This window comes from Cyanistes caeruleus, chromosome 9, assembly GCF_971803275.1.
Source record: "Cyanistes caeruleus chromosome 9, bCyaCae1.hap1.1, whole genome shotgun sequence".
Lineage (NCBI taxonomy): Eukaryota > Metazoa > Chordata > Aves > Passeriformes > Paridae > Cyanistes > Cyanistes caeruleus.
The window spans coordinates 21593631-21613733 of NC_141709.1; the positions used below are offsets into that span (position 1 = coordinate 21593631).

General features: G+C 38.2%; 1 protein-coding gene across 48 annotated transcripts in view; it reads right to left on the bottom strand.

Annotated features, from left to right (window-relative positions):
- The window catches only part of ADGRL2 (adhesion G protein-coupled receptor L2), a 389866-nt gene that overhangs the window by 115249 nt on the left and 254514 nt on the right, over window positions 1-20103 (bottom strand). For all 48 annotated transcript variants that reach the window (XM_086901649.1, XM_023932664.2, XM_086901653.1 and 45 more), the window contains one exon: window positions 9782-9954. In XM_086901649.1, coding sequence (XP_086757775.1) covers window positions 9782-9854 — 73 coding nt within the window. In that variant the 5' untranslated portion in view covers window positions 9855-9954. The remainder of the gene's footprint in view (window positions 1-9781; window positions 9955-20103) is intronic.

The window sequence follows — 20103 nt, forward strand, 5'->3', positions numbered from 1 at the left end:
AAATTAATTTCCAATGAAGGGTATATATGTGTGTGGGCATTAAAATGGGAATTGATTCCAGAGGCTTTTATTCCAATACCTCCTTCACTTTTAATTCCCCCAGGTTATCTTAAGAATGTAGCATAATTGAGAACTATTTTCATGGAACAGTAATTCTAAATAAGTGGGATGCTGGAGATGAATTGTATGTCTAAAAATGGTTTTATGTCTAAAACATGAAATATCACGCAATGAAGATAGGATCTTTTGCCCATTTAAATGCTTAACTGGCATAAAAAAAATACATATTAAAAAGTCCTTCTAAGAACAAAATTTTTAGTTAACAAGCTTCTTGAAATATCCACTTCATGCAGGCCAAACCAAGGTACCACAAAAATATTCATTGTCTTTTTAGTGATAGAGATATTGCCAATACTCCAGAGGATTTCTTGTGAAAAGATGACTAACACCACCCTATCACGATATAAACATGTTGCAAAAAATTCTCAAAATCTTCAGTAATAACATTTCCTTGTGTTATTTCTTCATAGTGTCATTGGTAACAATTCACTGGCCCTTATCAGACAAGAATTCCCATTTTCTATCATTCCATTTTTACCTGCCTAATCAGTTGAACAAAAGTACTTTATGTAAAATGATTCCTTTAGTTGCCTTAGCTACAAATCCCTGCAGTATTGTATAATTGAAATCTACTCACGTAAGTTAGGAATAATTAGGCCCCAAAATTAAGCCAAACACAAAGTTAATTCAAATAGTCAGCTGCTGTCATTTAAATGGTTACAGAGTTTTATTGTTGCTTAACATCCTTGAATGCTTCTAAATGCACCTTTTTTTCCCTCTGTTACAACCTTATCCCTTACTCCAGATGGAAAGAGAATCAAGAGAATTAATTTTGATTATGTCATAATCATTCATCCCTTGACCAAAGATTTTCTTTACTAGTTTTTCCCAGTTATTGTCTCTACATTTTTCTATTTTATTTTTAATCAGACATATAAAAAACAGGAATAAAAAGAATCAAAACAGATGAAGCTCTGAGGAAAATAAAGTCAGAATCACTGAGTCTGTTACAAATAACATTAATGTGATGAGGAATTTTTAACAGCAAATATTCAGAAAGTCTCTCTTCATGCTTCAAAAAGCCTTTTGTTAAAAGAAGGCAACACAGAAATGCAGTTAAAATGGATCCACCACAAATCTAAGAGTAGAAAATAATGCATCAAAGAGATAAGACTAAATATCATAACAGGTATTGTTCTTGGGTCTGAGTCAGGACTTGATTTATCAGTGTGAAATTTGAAATAATTACCACAGCAAAATAATTATTATATTGTTATGCATAAAGCACAAAATAATTGCTAATTTTTAGATTACTTTGTAAGCAGTAAAGGAAAACTGCTGCTTAGATGCATTTCTGACTGTTTTCCTGTCGGCACTCAGTTTACACTGCAGAACAAAACACTGGATGATAAATCCTTCAAGACAGTTTACACATTGATGACTTCCAGCCTTTTGAATAGTGACTTTTTAAAAATGTAAAATGTACAAAAATGTGCCTTTTATATATAGGAAGATCTGTATACAAATACAGATCTTCAGACTAGCATGAAGATAGGGAAGATTACTGAGCAGGATTTGAATTGAAGGCCTAAACCAATCAGTTTATGCATGATATAGTATGCTGATAGATTTTTTTTTTCCCCAGCTGGTGCATTAATACATGAAGTGATGTTTTGTGGACCCTATCCATCTTTATGGGTAATAATCCACATCACAAACCACACGTTTGCCCTCTAGTACTTTCCATGCTTCACTCTTCACGCATGCCAGTTTCATCTGTTGCAAATTAAATGATGCAAAAGCGTAAGCAACAAACTGTTCAGTTTTGTTTACTAAAAGCGTATTTATCTTAGGCCACTAAAAAGCATGATCAGTCCTCAGCCAGAAACCCAGATTTCCAGTAGTCTTTCACTGTAAAATGCTACAATGTTGCAGAATAAATAGACACTTAATTCTTAAAGTAACATTTTGCAATTCACAAGCCTAAGCTAAAGGAAACAGGGTAGCTCAATGGGAGAAAAGCAGCGGAAGGCAGATCTAGTCAGACACACAGGATCAGCAGCAAACAGGAAAATCTGTCTGAAGCTCTTTCAAAAAGATGGTTAAAACAGAAGCGATATGAAACAGCACTGAAGCCTATAAAAGGCAAACATTTCCCATTGCTTTTCCAAATGAAAGTGCAGCACATAGGCAAATCTGGTTTCAGTGTCAACTTCCTCTCAGGTTTCCTAAATGAATTACCTAATTCAAATTTAACAAGAAAATTGCTCCAACAGCACCTTGCATTAATTGTACTTTCTGATGGAAGAGAACAAAACTACCTAACTCCTGAGAGAGACATCAAAATCCCTGACAAGGGAGAACACAAAAGCCAGCTTCCCTTCCATCGTCAAGATCCCTCATAAAACTTGCCGAGCGCTGTATCCAACAACTGAAAGTTATGTGGTCCCCCCGGGTTTCTCACATGTATGGGTTGCTCAGGCAACAGATGAAAAAAAAAATTCATTTTGCTTCCCAACTAGTCTCCTCCACACATCTTTTATACACCAAGAAAACATCAGGGATTATTACACCAGGATAGTCTGAGAAAACAAAAAGAGTTAAACATCCCCAACCACCTGGACTGGTCCACGCTCAGAAGAATCAGCCAGGGAATCTCCTCTACCACAGCCAACTCCCTCATGTGCACTGACATGGGTTACCTTCATGTCACTGGGACATGGGTGAATTGTCTCCCTGGCTGAAAGAAGGAGCCATAAGCAGAGCTAACATTCATACAGCTCCATTTCCTTATACTTCAAATGAAATCAAGGAGGTTGAGATTATAAAAACACACAGAGCTTTAGCAGAGCTGGGTTTTGAAAGCCAATGGAGCAGTTTGAGACTCTTTCTGTAATGGCAGCAATTTGGACACCTCACACAAAAGGATCTTTTCAGCTCTTGCTATCAAAAAGAACTGCATATTCAATTTACCATACTATGTCTGTGAATTTCAGGTATGGCTCATCTACAGTGGCACACGTACAAAATACATCCTGTGTTAAAAATGTAAAAAATTTAGTTTTCCTGAAAAAAAATGAATTATGATTGGAAAAGTATTCAGTATTCTTGAGTTCCATTTAAAATATCAACCCAAACATAATAAACAAACAAACAAAAAAAAACAAACAAGAGGAGCAACTGCAAATATTCTCCTACAAAAACAACACTGATGAATAAAGATGACACCAGTTAACCACTGCAAAAGGTCAGACAATTTTTAAGTGTGTCATTGCCATTGTCAGGAGCTCCTATACTATTAAGTGCTATATAATGGGAGTATGGATGGACAAGCCATGAATTTCTCTCTGTGAACAGTTTTATCTCCTCTTCCTCATGTAACACAATCTGGAACGCTAGCGCAAACACGGAAGTGGGCACATACATGAAACATATTTTAGAGCTGTTTGTGCAAGTCGTTTTTCTGTAGTGCCTTCATCCTACATATGCTTCCTGCTATCAAGACATCCATCCATGCAATATACAATTAGCACAGACTATTACTTTCTGTGCCATTTACTCACAGAGGTAGACCATGAGCATCAGTGGATCTACTTGCAAACATAAAACCCATTATGTGCTTGCAGAATTTGGCAACAATTATAACTGAAATCATTATACTTTATGATAATTTTTATAATCTGATCATAAGGACACTAAATACAGTAAGAAAGCCAGTGCTGAAGCTCTCATTGATATCAGATGCTTCAGTCAGTTATATTTTACATTATAACCTGAAAGTACAATATAAACAATGTTAAAACTATATAAAAAAACCTTGTTTCTAAGACAAGCAACATTCTTCCACTTGACAAGAAACAGAAATGAAAAATTAAATATTTTTAAAATATAAGTCAATAAAAAGTAACATATATTTTCCCATATTTAGTAATAGAATACTAATAAAGCCTATTTGCTTTTTAAAAGACATGTCCAAATTCTGCTACTGTATTCCTGCAAAGGTCCCTTTATCACAATAAACTAATCTAAAATATTCCCAGATTTACATTTAACAAAAGAAAAGCCCCTTAGGCAATGATGTCAGTGCAGGTCAGCTGAAGGTTAAATAAAGCCCCTCTCATTGCACTGGTCATCAGCACAGCTCACCTCACCCACTGAGACCCACCAAGGTTACAGCAACTAAAGACAGTAAACTCCAATAGCAGCTTAGAGGGCTCTAAAAATACAGCATCTGCCCTTAGAACAACACACTGCACTTCTATCATTTTACACATTACAGGGGTTTTTTCTTCTGAACACAGAGCCCAAGAATATGCAGAATCTCCCCTCATAAAGGAAAATGTTTTTCAGTAACAGAGAAGACAACATATCAAAATAGTAATACTATTACTCATCTCATAGTAATTATGCATTTATACTCCTTTCTTTGCTTAAATTTAAGACTCCTACATTAATGCTTCTTAGCAAATTTTCATTTAAATGTAAGTACAGTACTTAAAATGGTTCTTCATGCATCCTTCTACATGGTTCTTCCACATTTTGAAATAGCGGTGGTTTTGCTTTGGTTTCAAGAATGTAATGTTACAGCAGAGAATCCTGCAGACCTCACTACTCCAGGAATATATAAAAGGTTATTCACTGCCAGCATGTTAAAGTATCTTTGGATTTTCCAAGCAGACTGTCAGTCTATATTTTCTGAAAATGAAGTTGAAATGCTTAACAGACATTCTTCTTTAGGAAGAGGCTCGGTCTTGCTGTTTAGATCAATTTTCTTCTAAGGAGATATGTTGGGCCTCCCTCAGAAAAGAGAGATGTCCCAAATAAATACACACCAGAAAATCCCATTGAAAAATGACATGATCTTTCAGGACAGAAAACAGGACTCAGAGCAATAGTTGCTTTCTTCTGAAAAATTCTGCAGAATCTGCATTAACCAATTAAGGAAAAAACCCCATTTGCTAAAGAATCCTAAACCTAAATGATATAAATAAGGAAAGCATTAAGCTTATTACAGTGATCCTCCAAAGAGTGGGCAATACCAGTCTGGCCTTAGCACGCTGGATGTGCTTATGGATGCTTTGCAACCTCTGCAAACCAGGTGGTTCCTGCTTAACTGGGTGCCTGACAGAGCCCTCACTGTGATAAATTCCATGGCTAGAAATTAAATTATACTAATAGCAATAAGTCCTACTAATACTGCTAGTAAGCATGTAGGAAAGTTGACATGCTTTTACAGTTTGTTCAGGACCTGTGCCACGTGCCTTAGACACTGCACATCTGAGTGGCTTGACAGGAAGCTGAAGAGCTGAAGTAATACACTAAAATAGCAAATATCTTTGTAGTGTCCCCAAGTACGTTATCTGTATTTAGTATTTTCTTCAGTAAATGCACTAACGTGGAACATGCACTTAGAACTGCTACCAATTCAGCTCTTTGGCTGGCATAACTGGAATTTAGAGGAATATATCCTTTTCAGTGTAATGCTCATTGAAACAAACATTCAGAAGCAAAGACAAGCTGGATTTCTTTAAGTAACATTAATTCCATTTAGGAAAACAGAATTAAATAGATATGAAAGCATGATGCTTCTTCCTTTGGACAAAGCATAGATAATAATTCATAATAAAATGGATTTAAATTGTATTAAACCTTGGTTAAAACCAAGGTTTTGGTTAAAACAGAATGTTAGCAAAGAAAATTATTTCAGCGCTTCGAAAGCACTTGTGCTTTTCAAGCAGCAGAAGAGAATAAAAACAAGCAGCATCAAAAGCTAGTTAAGAAGGTGGACTTTGTAAGCAAGATAAAGCTTAAAATACCGAAACCTGCACCGTCCAAAAACCAATCTTCACCAGAATGTTTAGCTCTGACATCTTTTTTTCATATGCATATTAGTGTATCTGTCTTAACTTGCTTGAAGAGAAACCAATAATACGTATAATATGCTTTCTACTCTCCTTTGCTATGGAAACAAGACATGTGTGATCTCACTCTCTGGCCTTCTGTATTTTCTCAGATAATTTTTAACTTGTTAGATTATTTCACCTAATTAGGAAGGGGGAAAAAATGAGGGAAAAAAAAGAAGTGGTGTCAAAAGTAATTAACTTTCTAGAGTTTGTAGGAAACAGGTGAGTAAAGGGGCAGGACTCAGCAGCATGGGATTTGGGAGCAGGAAGCCCTTCCTGATGGTGTGGGACAGACACGGACATGGGACACACAGACATGGGACAGACACAGGGTGGGACAGAGGGTGGGACAGACAGGGAGCGGGACAGACACGGAGTGGGACAGACTCAGACATGGGACACACAGACACGGACATGGGACAGACATGGACATGGGACAGACACAGAGTGGGACAGACATGGACATGGGACAGACATGGGCTCTGGCACAGTGCAGAGGGAGCTCTGCTCTGCCCCAACTCCCCAGGGCCACTCAGCCATGGACTAACACAGCCAGGGCCACCTGCCCAGGACTGAGCCAAACTGCTTCCCAAGGCAGTCCCTTCAATCTGCCTTTTGCAGTAGAACAGTAGTTTGAAAGACAAGCCTTTATAGAAAGTTCTAGAAAAAGGGACAGAAAAATAACTTTCAGAAATGAGATTAATAATACTCTAGCTCATGACTTGAGCTTTTCATTCCTTTTTCCAGCCTCTTGTCTCTTCCTCATTTAGGGCTGCAATGCTTGCTGTTGATGGCAGTAACAACAAACACAACAATATTGAATTGTTGTTGATCAGATGTACCAGAAGTGTATAATAACTCAGTGTGGTTTTCCTGTCCAGCTGTCGGCACTTGTCTGCTCCAGGTGCATTTTACCTGAAGGAATGGACTGTTTCAAAAGCAATCCCATCTGGACTGCATAGCCAGGTAAAAAAGAAAGTAAAACAAGACCTTCTTATCTGAAGATATGATTCCTATTTGGACAGGCAACAGTAAAAGAAAATTACAGCCTTCGTATAACTGTGCCTGCTTGCTGATTCCCTGGTGAGTTAAAGTTAAGGCTGTGAGAGTAATAAAGCCTTTTCTTGATTGGAAAATGTTTCATTATATGAATAAATGAATCACTTGTCCACATCCAGGATCATTTCCAGCCCCCCTCCACCCCCCCCTTTCTCTCCATTAAACTATACAGAAACATTAAAATGTAACAGCAGGGAATTTAGCCAGGTTTTATCTACCCCAGTAACTGCAACAACCTTCATGTACGCATCAGATTTCTATAAAAAAAACTATGTTCCAAGCAAGAGAATTAAAGATTTTCTTATTTCTAGCAAAAGTTAGATGCTCTTATTTTAACCTTTGTTCATGTTCGTATTTCCAGGCATGAAGTGCTACTAAAGCATGTTATACTTGGCATCTCTTATTACTGAAGCAGAAGGCAATGTAATTTTGTGAGAAAGTGTAATAATGCAGTATTCATTTTTCTTCTGTGGCTGGAAGCCAACTCTATATTAATATTCATTTCCAGTATACAGAGCCACAGTATTTCATTTATTTTAAGAATTTACAATTAATTTGGTATGATTCTGTTATCTGCTCCCAATTTCCTTCCCTGTTTCTTTTAGCTGAAAAAGCAGCTCTTGTATAGACTTTAAAAAAGTAAATTCACAACTGAAGCATCAAAAGATTGCTACTGGCTACTAAAAGCAAGAAAAACAGGGACAGAACAAAATGAACTTGAAATATTACAGATGACAATGAAAATTAACTTTCTGCAAATGGCAAAAATTCAGTCTGCAGAAGTTCTCAGCTGACTTTTTCCTTTCCAAACTCAGCAGATAAAACAGCCTTACAGCCTGCTGTTTGCAACCGTAACCAAACCACAGAAAGCTGCTTGTCTGCTTTTCCTTTTTGCTTTCAAATGTTTTCAACCATCACACAGCATTAAACTGCAAGTACCTGGATGTTTGTAAAATGCATTAGAGAGATTTGAAACAATTGCAATAATAATTAAAAAATCCTTAGTGCTTCAAAACTTCAGAAAAAAGCCCATAAATAGATGTCTCAACTTCCTACACCTTAGATTTCACCTAGTGCAACCACTTTTGCAATGTAAGTGCATTTATAATTAGCACCAGTTATTACCAAACCAGCCGGTCATAAAGTTTATTACTCCAACCTCCTAATCCACATTTACCTTTCTTGCCTATGGAAGAGGCTGGAAAGCATTTCACCTTCCAGCTGTTTGTACTTACTTTCCTGTACAAGGAGGATTACAGCCCAGTCCCCAGGCTGGACAGACACCGAGAGGGCAGCGGGTACAGCAGCTCCCAGAGCCAGAATCCCACCAAGGATGGAAGCATCCGAGATCTGGGAAACGCCACTTTTCTATTACATCCTGGCAGTATTTAAGAAGGAGGGGAGGGATGGGAAACTGACTGTGGAAGCTGTTTAAGTGAAATGAGGCTTCCCCAAGTTCAGAAAGCGCCGTGAAGACTCCGAGGACGCGCTCCCTGAGAGATGTGTATGTTCACACATGCAGATGAACAACCTATTTCAGCAAAGCTCGTCTGTCAGCACAACCCGAGCTCTGCAAGTCTAGAAAGAAAGCTTAGGAAATTACGCAGGGAGTGTGGAAGGCTGCATAAAATATATGAATTTTTCATCTTGGGTCTTGTCATTTTTAGGGACTTTTTATTTATGTAATAGCTCCTTTTTACTTACAGAAATCCAGAAAGAAAGAGAGAGGGAGGCAAGGTAGCTTTCCAGAAGTATTTCTGAAAATCTGGCCTTAAAATTCAAGGAATTTTGACCAAGTAAAGTGCGTATCTGCTTTAAAAACTGGTAAGATCATGACAAAGACCCAGCAAGGAAGTCTATGTACTATACATCAATTACTGAATAATGTGAGATGGCATGCAGATGCTATTTTATTACTAAACTGATCTTTTCACCTGCAATCTACGCAATCAAAATGCTTGCACCCCAAAATAGCCTCAAGTTCTATATGAATATTTGCAATTAAGAATTCATAAGTGGTGTTTTCCTCTTCATTCATTTGTGTTCCTCTCTTTATTAAAAGGGCCACAAAAACAGCTGTGGAGACTGACTAGCTGGATGAAGTGTAGTTTATGAAAAAAAACAGATGAAGAATAGATAACGCAACCTCTTGAAAAAATCTTTCCTTCCTCATCTCTTTAATTTAACAGCTATTTTAAGCACATTTGATAGCAGTGAAGTATTTTTCCTTTTTCTAAAAAAAGCAAAAATATTTTCAAGTAGATGCTATTTCTGTATGAACTTTGAGTTTTATTTCCTGAAATTTAACTTGCATAGCACTAATCTTAATGAAGTGTTTGCCATTTCGTTTTCAGTGAGCCAAATTAGAAAAGTAAAACGGGTATTTCATTTAGTTGTTTTATACCACATTTAACATATCCATACATTTCTTCTAAATGGTTGTGCAATGAGAATAGAAAAGAAAGGATAAACAGGAAGAATCCAAAAATAAGGCACCTACCAATCAAGGCTATTAATACTTCAGTTGCCTGAACACTGCATTTCAATTTCAATATATGACACTATCAAACCTGAAAAAAACCTATTTTCTTCTTTTCTTCATTAAAAAGGGACAATTGGAGTCTTATAAATTAAACCTAGAATATGCTACAGATACATTTAGCTTGTCATCCTCAAACTTCAAGTTATCTAACAGAAATTAATTGTACAGTCCATTTAACTCATCTGCAAACCCAAGTAAAAAATAAACTAAAGCTTACCTTCAGTACACTGCAGGAAGCTGATAATGAGCAGAAACCAAAAACTTTGCATTCTGCAGCCAGAAGACACCATTATTGATCCCTGTAAGAATTTTCTTTGTATTCCTTAATGAATCCAGTTATAAAAGCCCAGCATCATCGAAACCAGTGGTCTGCATTATTCATCTTCATACCTGGAGTAGCAGAGGATTTGGAAGAAAAGGAGAAAAAAAAATCTATCAGTACCTGAACACAAATAATTTGAAATACCAAATTTTACTTCACACGAAGACGGAAATTTTTAGTAAAAACTGAGAGTACACCTGCACTGTATCTGGGAATTTGGCAGGGTTTTGGGATGTTATCTCTCAAGGTCAGTGATCACTAAGCACAATGCTAAATAATGATACATGTTAAAGTTGAAAGCATGAGTGTTATTGATGTATTTGCACTAAGACACATGAAAAAATAACAAACCAACAGGAGAACATCTGCAGCGAATATATGGAACTGAACCTGTAGATGTGTCAGCTAAGCTTTTCTGACTCCACAAATCTGCCACAACCTGCATTTTTCTACCTCAAAGAATCACAGTAAAATTAAATCTAGGGCACTACCATATTTCTTGGGGATTTGAAATATGGAATGGCTGAGAACAACACAGCAACTCCTCCCAGCAGGAAGGCTGAGCAGGTCTGGTCCCTGCCATGGTCCTGGCGTTCCCCTCATGCCACACAAAGATTGCCCTCCTTGGATGAGAGAGGCAGTAACAGCTGCTTTGCTGACAAAATACCCTGTTTGGTGAGGCAGCTTCTTCATATGACTGCACAGTTAACTGTATTTCTACACAATAAACATCTTCAGAGAAAAGGGAATAAACAATGGATGAGACCTTCTCCTGTCCTTAGCCTCAGACAAAATTTGTCTTGTACTGAGAAATACGGACTGAACTGCTCCTGTAAACGATGTACCAAAGGAAGAATTCTTAAAGCTATAATTTGCATTTGAAAAATATAATTACAGTGATAGAGTGCAGTAGCTGTGGTAGAAGATTTGACAGCAGAGTGCTCCCTTTTGCTAATGACTCTATTCTCTCACCAGCCAGCTGAGTAACTACACACATCCTCTTCCATATCTCACTGTGAGAAGCTAGGTCATGCTTCAGCCCTGACTATTAGAGTTTGGGAAGCTAGAGAAAAATTAACATCCAGTGAAGAACAGATTATTTTTAAGTAGAAAGCTGGCTCTACATATTACAGATATATGAAACAACTCTGGAGAACACTGAACGCTGCAGCAATCATAGATGCAAAGGGCTGAGCCCTGTGTCACATTGGCCTGGTCTTTCCAGGATGAAAGCACAGGACTGTGTGGATGTTTTGCTGAGATATCTGAAATTAATGTTACTTTAAAACCTTGTAACAATGACTGTGTAAAAATTTAAGTGGCAGGATCCAAGGGCCACTTATGATTCTTATGAGTACTAGAGCATGTTAAGGGCTTTAAAAATACATTTACCCTTTTGGCAAGGAGAAGTGGAAAGGATGAAGAGCACAAAATGCCAGATAAAGAAATTCTATGAAATGTTGATCATTTTTAGAAGTAGAGAGTGTATATTAGTCAACGTTAATCGTAATCGATGATAAAGTTTGTTCCCTGAGCACACGAACAGCAACAAGACTGACACTCATTTTTTTCCCACAAGGAGAAAAAGGTGGGAATTAACAGAAAATGTTATAGAACAATTTCTCTGGCTCTCAATGAAGGCGGTGTATCTGTGGAGATTATTAAATAGCCAAGCAGGTTTCTTTACTCAGCCCCTCTTTTAGAGAACTGGAGGCATCCCTCTCACAACACAAGTGTGCTTGCGATTCCTCACACAGAAAGAAAACTGACATCTGAGGCCATATGATTTTATGTTTATTGATACGTAAAAAATGATCTCTTTTTCCAATTTCCAGCTACAGACAGGTGCTCTTTAGTCACAGGCACTTTTTTTTCCACACACATTTCAACAAGAAGCAGGCAACAGCAAAGCGAGCTCAGGACGGGCAGCGCGTGGCTCTCCCTGGCACACGCCCGTGAGCCCTGAGGAACAAGGTGTGACCTGAATTGAGATGGTGACACAGGACAGCCCCGAAGCAGTTATGAAGAGACAGTCACATTCCAGCTCTAGATCCTTTACAGTGGGCTGAGACTCTTTTGTTGCTACGAGAAAATAAATCTAAAAGTCCATAAAGGATGCACTGCATTTAGCAGAAATTAAAATTGCAAAGGAGCTCCTGCTGAGTTAAGAAGAAAATATTGCCACCACAATCTCCAAAAAAAAGCCCTGGAGATAGTTCAGCTAGAATCTTGGGAAGAGTTTGGATTAATTTTTCACCTGCAGCACCCAAAGGAAAAATCATAAAACTATTTCACACACACTACAGACTAATCAGCGTAATTTCAGTAAGCAATCAGAATAATCCAAGAGAATACATGATGAATAATAATGGCTAAAAGTGAAATTAAATCAGCCTTATGATTGCTCCCAGTCTGTCCAGAAGATTTGGACTTCCTGAGACTCAAGTTTTTATTTCTATAACATATCACTGCACTCCCAGGTTTTGAGGTATCTTTCTTCAGCTTCAACCGGATAGTGACATCCCTGTGCTTCATCATCCTCAAAGTCATCACTTCCTTGTGGGCCTTTTTAAATTGGAGGGGAGAGGAAAGAGTTATGTCAAAAATAAAACCAATAATCAAAGCATCACTTGCAGTAAGTCTCAGCATTTCCCAAGGAAATAGTTACAAAACATATGCCAAACACTTTGCTTTTGCTTTTTGTTTTTTTGAGTAAGAGTTCCTGACCTTCTAAACTGACTTAGCCACTTTCATAAGGACCTGCAGTTTCTGAAAATATATTGATGCCTTTGTAATACCAAAACCAGCAGAAACTATTCAATTAAGAAGAAATTGCGAGCACTTTAGAGGACAATTTTAAGGGTTTTGTGTAATATATTGTTCTCTTTAGATTGCTGTAGCCTACAGACATAGAATTTAACTCAGTGTGCTCCTGCAAAAAGAATTCAAAATAAACTAACCAGCCCCTACCAGATTATCGGTAACACATGTTTATCTAAAAACCCAAGAAAAAATGAAACACTGTTTGAAAACTGATGCAATAGGGTTTGGGTTTGTTTCTTTTCTTTTGAGTAAGTTAACATGTTCACAGCAAACAAATTTTAATGGAGCCTCAGTATTTGAGAATCTCTGTGTGGCTCCAAGTAAAAGAACAGTGCAGTTCCAACCATTCATCAGCATAACAAAAGCTCAACCTGAGAAAGGCATCCAGACATGAGCTGGAGCCAGAGAGCACTCGGACTAAAGACACTGCTGTCAGCCACATCCTCCTGACCATCCATCTATCAGTGATACAGAGACCGTCGGTGGCATCTCGCAACAACAACAACAAATCCCAAACCAAACCAGTAGAAGCAGGAAAAGATGTATTAAGTTACTTCTTTGTAAACAGAAAAAGGAGACCACAGCGAGGGGCTGTCCTGCACAAATAAGTTATTTCCCTTCAGACCTTTTCTCTGCATCGCTGACTGCTTCAGCTTGTGGGTGGGGCAGAGAGAAACTCCCTAGAGCAAAATCTTGCTTGAATTTCAGAGTGCAATAAAAGCTGCCCAGAAAATTTCAGTTGTAACTTAAATCCCTACCTCTGGGCCATACTGCAATCTCCCACAGGGAAAAAAAACAACCCCCTGCTGGAAGTAGAGTGGTTCACCTTGTTAAGATTCTTCTCATATGCACTCTTAAAGAAGGCTAGATCAGGAATAGAAATGTTAATGTTCAAACCTGTAACACTGCAAAGGTACTGGACATCTCTTCATACTGTATTCATAAGCTGTGCTCCAAGTCCCGAATATCTCAGTGCCCCTGCCTCGCTTCCTTGTTCTTCTGTGCTTCTGAAACTTCTTACAGACGGAACACGACCGCTGCAGAATACATGCCACTGCTGGCCATCCCTCTCCCTGCAACATTGCTCAAGAGCACCCCAGAGATAAGAGGAAGCTGCTCCAAGCATGCTCCTTGAAATACTTTTATCTTTGAAGAGAAAGACCTCTAAAGGACTGCCGCGTCCCAACTCTACTCTGTTTAACCTTCCCAAGGTTTTATTTTCAAAAGCCAAAAAAGGGTCTTTTAAGAGCTTCCGGACAACTGACACAGCATGCTCAAAAGCTGCCTTTCCCCTCCTGTCCTATCCAGCTTTTCAGGCAATTAAGACAACGGAGAACACAGAGATCTTTCCAGCTAAGCAAGGATGTTTTTCTTCAGCTAAAAGTCATTCAGACTAATGCTGATGTATTTTAGAGTATAGTGCTTAATTTTCCAAATCATTTTAGAAACACCGCAGAGCACTTGCAACCTCAGTGAAGCTTTAACATCCCTATTACAGAAATAAAATTTATACTAGCTTTACAGATGATGAGGCACAGAGAGGTAGGGAACATCAGGCATAGCTGCAGAGCTCATACATGGCAAGGAACTAGCAGGACCAGGCAGTCCTTCTTATAAATCCTGTGTGACCTACCTTGCCACACATGCAGCACCCCCACTGCCTTTCATAACCCAGTTTATGAAACTGAGTAATTCTGTAATATATATGAGCCATTCTGCAGAGGAAAGGAGGGGGATGAGAAGGCAAGGGTGAGTAGATATATATTCATACAATATAATAGACTACTTAGTCTCCTGAGAAATCATGTGCCCACGTGCTTTCCCATCATGAGGCTTTTCCAATTTTAAAAAAAGCAAAAAGTTAAACTTACTATAATCTGTAACACAGGAATTTAATTAGTGAAGTGTGATTAGTAAAACTGTCTAAGACGAATTAGTAAAATACTCAAATGAGACTAATACTGTTTATAAGCCATTTTCTACATATCTGCAACAAGATCCAGCTCTAGCTTCCAACAAAGAACGTATCTTCAGATACGCATTCAACATGACTTATTCCTAAGTTTTCAATATGCTTATTCAAAACTTGATTTGCATTAATAACTCCACATTGGTGCTACAGTACCAGATTGTAGAAAGTCTGGTTATGAGTTTTAGCTATGAGATCCTACAAAAAAAAAACCCTGACAACAATCAAGACAGTGCTGATCTAGTTAGCTTCCTTCTACTACCTAAGGTAAACAAGCAATGCCTGATCTGCTCTGATAGAACCAGCTGCATATTGCAGGGTGAAAGGAAAGGCTAACTCTGATCCATCTAAAATGGCTAACAAATATTTCCATTAAAAACAATTTAATGCTCAAAATGTAGCAGGGAGTCTTATCTACACTTCTGTATTCAACAGTTCCTATTAACAGTCACCGTGAACATTGGATTTCTAACCCAAAACATTTCTTACCAACTTACATGGAAAGAATACAGTATGAGGGAAAAGAACAATACAGTAGGAACAAGACTTGACCAAGGTCATCCAATCTTGCTACAAAAAAATTACTTCAATGCATTCAGCTGCATTGTGCTCTGAGGTTACACGCTCATGCCTGATGAATGCCTAAAACAGTGAGCAATAAATGAACACCCTAAAATTGACAAAGACCCCAAAACCATTGACCCCATCCCAGCCTGAGTTCCCAGCTTTTCCATGTAATGTATCATTCAGAATATCCCATCTACCTATGCAAGACATGACACTAGACAGGGCACTGACGAGATTTTGCCAGTGCAACATCACAATTTAGTCCATCAGTCCCCAGGACTTCAGTGGTCTACCACAACCATTCACAGAGAAAATAAATAGGATTTAAGAGGAAAAGACAAAGATTTTCCTTTCTCCCACTCTAATTCAGCTTGGCCTCACTCCCATGTTTTACACACACAGTACACAGCAGTCATTCCCAGCAAGCCAGCTTTGCCCCTTGTTAACACAGGATAAAGCCTGGACACTCAAGGGAGTTTTCATTCAATAAGCCAGCAAAGTAAACCTTTGCTAGCGCTAATAAGAATGGCTTTTTTTGGCTCCAGGCACTCTCCTTTTGCCAAGTCTGAATTTCTCTTTTTGCCTTTGATAAATGCTCAGAATCAAGGGGGATTGGGGGCGGACAGGGGGTGTCACTCAATCCTCATTGCGAATTCCCTGTATCTCACCTGAATTGACACCGTGCTGCTACATGAGACCACCTCGACACAAGCAGCGCAGGCAAAACCTTTCCACCACTTCTGCCCTCTGTGTCACTACAGCTTCCTGGGGACTCAAAGATAAATCCCCACCATCCAAAGAAGGGGGGAGGGAAAGGGATGCTGTAAGTCAATTACAACTGTTATCGGCTGTAATATCTTAGTGTCATGCTGAGCATGTTAAATATGCTGATCACTGTGGACACCAGAGGCACAGTCTGAGGCTGTTTGCCATTCTCTTCATTAAACTGCAAAACAAATAGCTCTCAATTTCAAACCTATGTAGGACAGATTTTATGAACATCAAAAATAAACAAGAAAATAATGAGTATCTTTACAAAAACACTGAGAACCATATGACAGACTTAAAGAAGCAATTGTAACAGCTGAAGAAAATTCAAAGGCTTTTCAAACTTCTCAGAAAAGACAAATCCACAAAATAATCTATTTATATTAAAGATCTCATTTTTTTTCCCTTGGAAAAAAATAAATCACTAGACTAACATCAACCAAAGACACAGCAGTCTTGTAAGACAGGAAACTGTTGGTTGACAGCCTTGACAAGGCTTCGCAAAGGCCCGTATTTCTCAAAGCTGTTATGCCACTTAGCTGATCTCTTCTTTTTTTTTTTTTCTTTTTTTTTTTTTTTTTTCCCCTCCACTGTTTTTCACAGCTAAGAACTTGTTTGAAGTGGAAGTAGACTGAAAAACAAAACAAACAGAACTAAGTCCTGGGACTGTGGTCAGACATGTCGGTACCTGTGAGGTGACATGGTGCTTCTCTAATTGACTGCAAGGATTTCAACACACCTGATCTGCTTTATGGCCACTAGACCCTGGCCTTAGGCAGGGAGATGAGTTCTGATCCTGAGTCCTGAACCTAGCTCTGGGGCCCCCAAGATAAGAATTATGTGGACCTTTGGAGGAGCTCCAGAGGAGGCCACAAAGATGATCAAAGGGCTGGAGCACCTTTCCCATGCAAACAGGGTGAGAGCTGGGGCTGAGAGAGCCTGGAGAAGAGAAGATCCTGGGGAGACCTTATAGTAGCTTTCTAGTAGCTAAAGGGACACATGAGAGCTGGAAAGGGACTTTTAAAGGGGACTGCAATTCCCCCTTGTGATAGGACAAGGGGGAAAGGCTTTAAATTGAAAGAGGGTAAATCTAGAGTAGATGTTTGGAAGTTTCTCTTCAGTGTGAGAGTGGTGAAGCACTGGAACAGGGTTCCCGATGCCACATCCATGGGAACATTTAAGACCAGGTTGGATGGGGCTTTGGGCAACCTGGTCTGGCAGCAGGGGTCCCTGGCCATGGAAGGGGGGCTGGAACTAGATGATAATTTAAGGTCCTTTCCAATCCAAACTGTTCTATGATTCTGTCTTTTACAGCTGACACTGAAATAAGACAACTCCAGAGACCAGCACAGAGCCAGCAAAACACCCACGCATTACTAACTTCCAAAATAAAATCAAGTTACAGGCAAGAGCAGACAAGAACACATTTTTATCATGCATGTACAGCACTTTTAGCCATGCTATAACCTGGCTAATGGGGGCTGTATAGCCCCAATACATTGGACCTCTTGGGGAATGGCTGTGCTGCAGCCTCGGCATTTGATATTCAAGCACAGACCTCAGTTTGGTAGCACCAATTCCCTGGAAACTACTACACTGAAAACTTTTTTTCTGGGCACGTGCCAAGGAATATTATCAAAAAGATTCATGAAGCTGCTAGTTTAACATTCATTTTAAAGCATCCATTTTCTATCAATTGTATTTATGATCATATTATGTCGTCTGTATTCAATATAAATTACATTGTTCCAGTTTCAGGAACAAGCTTGAGTGTGCAGCAAAATCACTTTTGATTATTTAAAGAAATTCTATCAAAACCCTTTGTTATCAGAGAAATGCCAACTCTTTATAAGCAACTGAAAAATATTTACCATTTTTACAAGTCAGAAGCAGTGGGCATATAAATACAGACACCATGCACTGAGTGTAGTTTGGGAAGATCTTTGCCTAGAGAGGAATATTGTTCTAACATTAACATCTGTGAGACCATGGCCTAATCATTGTGCAGTGAAATATGAATCAAAATCAATGGTGGCATCTAAGATGTAATCTCTGCTGTGTTTGGCTCACTGCACGGAATCTGTGACTCATAAATCATTGTTACTAGCCATTCAATGAAATCAATATTCAGATTCCCTCTTGGTCTATACATATGACCACTAAATGAAATAATAATGACCAAAACCTGTCATATATTAGGTTATCAATACTACCAAAAGGGTTTTCTTGGGAGCAATGAGATAATCTAGGATAAAATACATCAGATAAGCATGTAAAGAAAAGTGAAAAAACTGTGACTATATAGAGAGAGCAGGAGAAAGGAAATTTTAAATATTTCTTCCATCATATGCTCAAGTATTAGAATTTATCATAGCATCACAATGATGCATTTTATGAAAGACCATTTCAATAATAATGCATGCTTTTAACCATGTTTTAAAACATGCTGTACTTAAGCATTTTTCTTTTTCTTCTTTCAAATAACCCCTTCTTACATTATTCCTAGGTTTGTTTCTTTTCTCTGAAGCACTACTAATATTACCACGATCAGAGAGTAGTGTTTTCTTTCCAGCAGCCTGATGGTCAGGACATTTAGAAGACCACATTCTAGTTCCATTAAAAATCACCACCACCAAACAAACTTCCAGGAGTAATTCCATAAAGCTGAATTTTCCAAACCATTTACAAACCATTTAGTTGTTAAAAGGAAGTGGCTCATTTCTTGCATAGAAACCTGAGAAGTGCTGTGTACTACTATCCCATACTTGGCCATGAGCCACAACAAAATTTTTTAGTTTTGACAACAGAAGAAGGGAAGAAGTCTTTAACTGCTTTCTAAGCAGACAAGAGATTCTCCAGGCAAGTATGACTAACAGGTAGAAATCCCACTGAATTTATGTAAGCCTTTGGAGGACTTCTGTGTCCTCCAAAAAAAAAAAATAGCAGGCAGTGCCAGAAGACATATATTTCATGTTCACCACTTTTACCTACCAGTAGCACTTAGAATGTTGAAAACTCTAAAACCATGAAATAAAAATCAACAGCCTCCTTGGTTTTCTGCCCTTGTAACTGGCTTTTCTCATATACAATCAAGACAAGAACTTAAATGTGAGAAGCCCTGTATGACAGCATTGCTCTTCCCTGCACCTACACACAAATATACTACTGAATTACACACCTACTGCTTGCACATCATCAAGGATGTGAGAAACATATGCAATAAATTTGGCAAATAAATCTACAGGATTTATTCAGAAAGAGCCTGATTCTACAGTGAAACAAAGCTCAGAGCCCTTACTGGATGATGGACTCTGCAAGGACATACAAGTTACCGAGGTATATAATAGTGCAATAGTGCTGCAGTTAAGAGTATTTTCTTGTACAATTTAATAAGCAATGAACATTAGGATGACTATTCTTAACTATGCAAGACAGCTGAATAAGTACCCATCATTCATCAGAGCTGCAAAATTCTTGCAGTTGAGGAACACTTGGCTTTCTTATTTATTCAAACTATATTAGAAAAATAAAAATTATTTCAGTTACTTTTTACTTCTGTTGTAGAAAGTCTAAGTCAGGCAACTATAATGATTACATTTGGAGAAGTTACAAGCAAGAAGAACTCTAAATTATAATTGGGCAGGAAGGCTCCTTCTACTTGTATGTACCACTGTTTACAACTCTTCTCCCTAGCAGCCTACATAACATTTTCTCTTCTGCAGAGAAATGCCTGAAGAGGAAAAAAAGAAAAACTCCCCATGCATTGTGGAAATAGTGAAGGTCTCTTCCATGCATGGTGAAAAGGGAAGTGTGAAGTGATATATTTTAAATATTAAACAAAATGGAATATGAGTTATCTCCAGCACTGCTATGCCAGCCACCGCAAGCACTTGAGGACAAAGTACCCTGAAATTGCTTTCATGCAAAGAATTTTTAAAAAGAAAGAACACTTTTTAAAGTATTCAAGAGAATGAACTCTTTCCATTGGAGTGACTGAAAATATTATATTTCCTGTACATTTCAATTTTTTTTTAATCATCCATACAGCACAGATGAAATTTAAGATACATTTTTAACACATTTTTTAGCA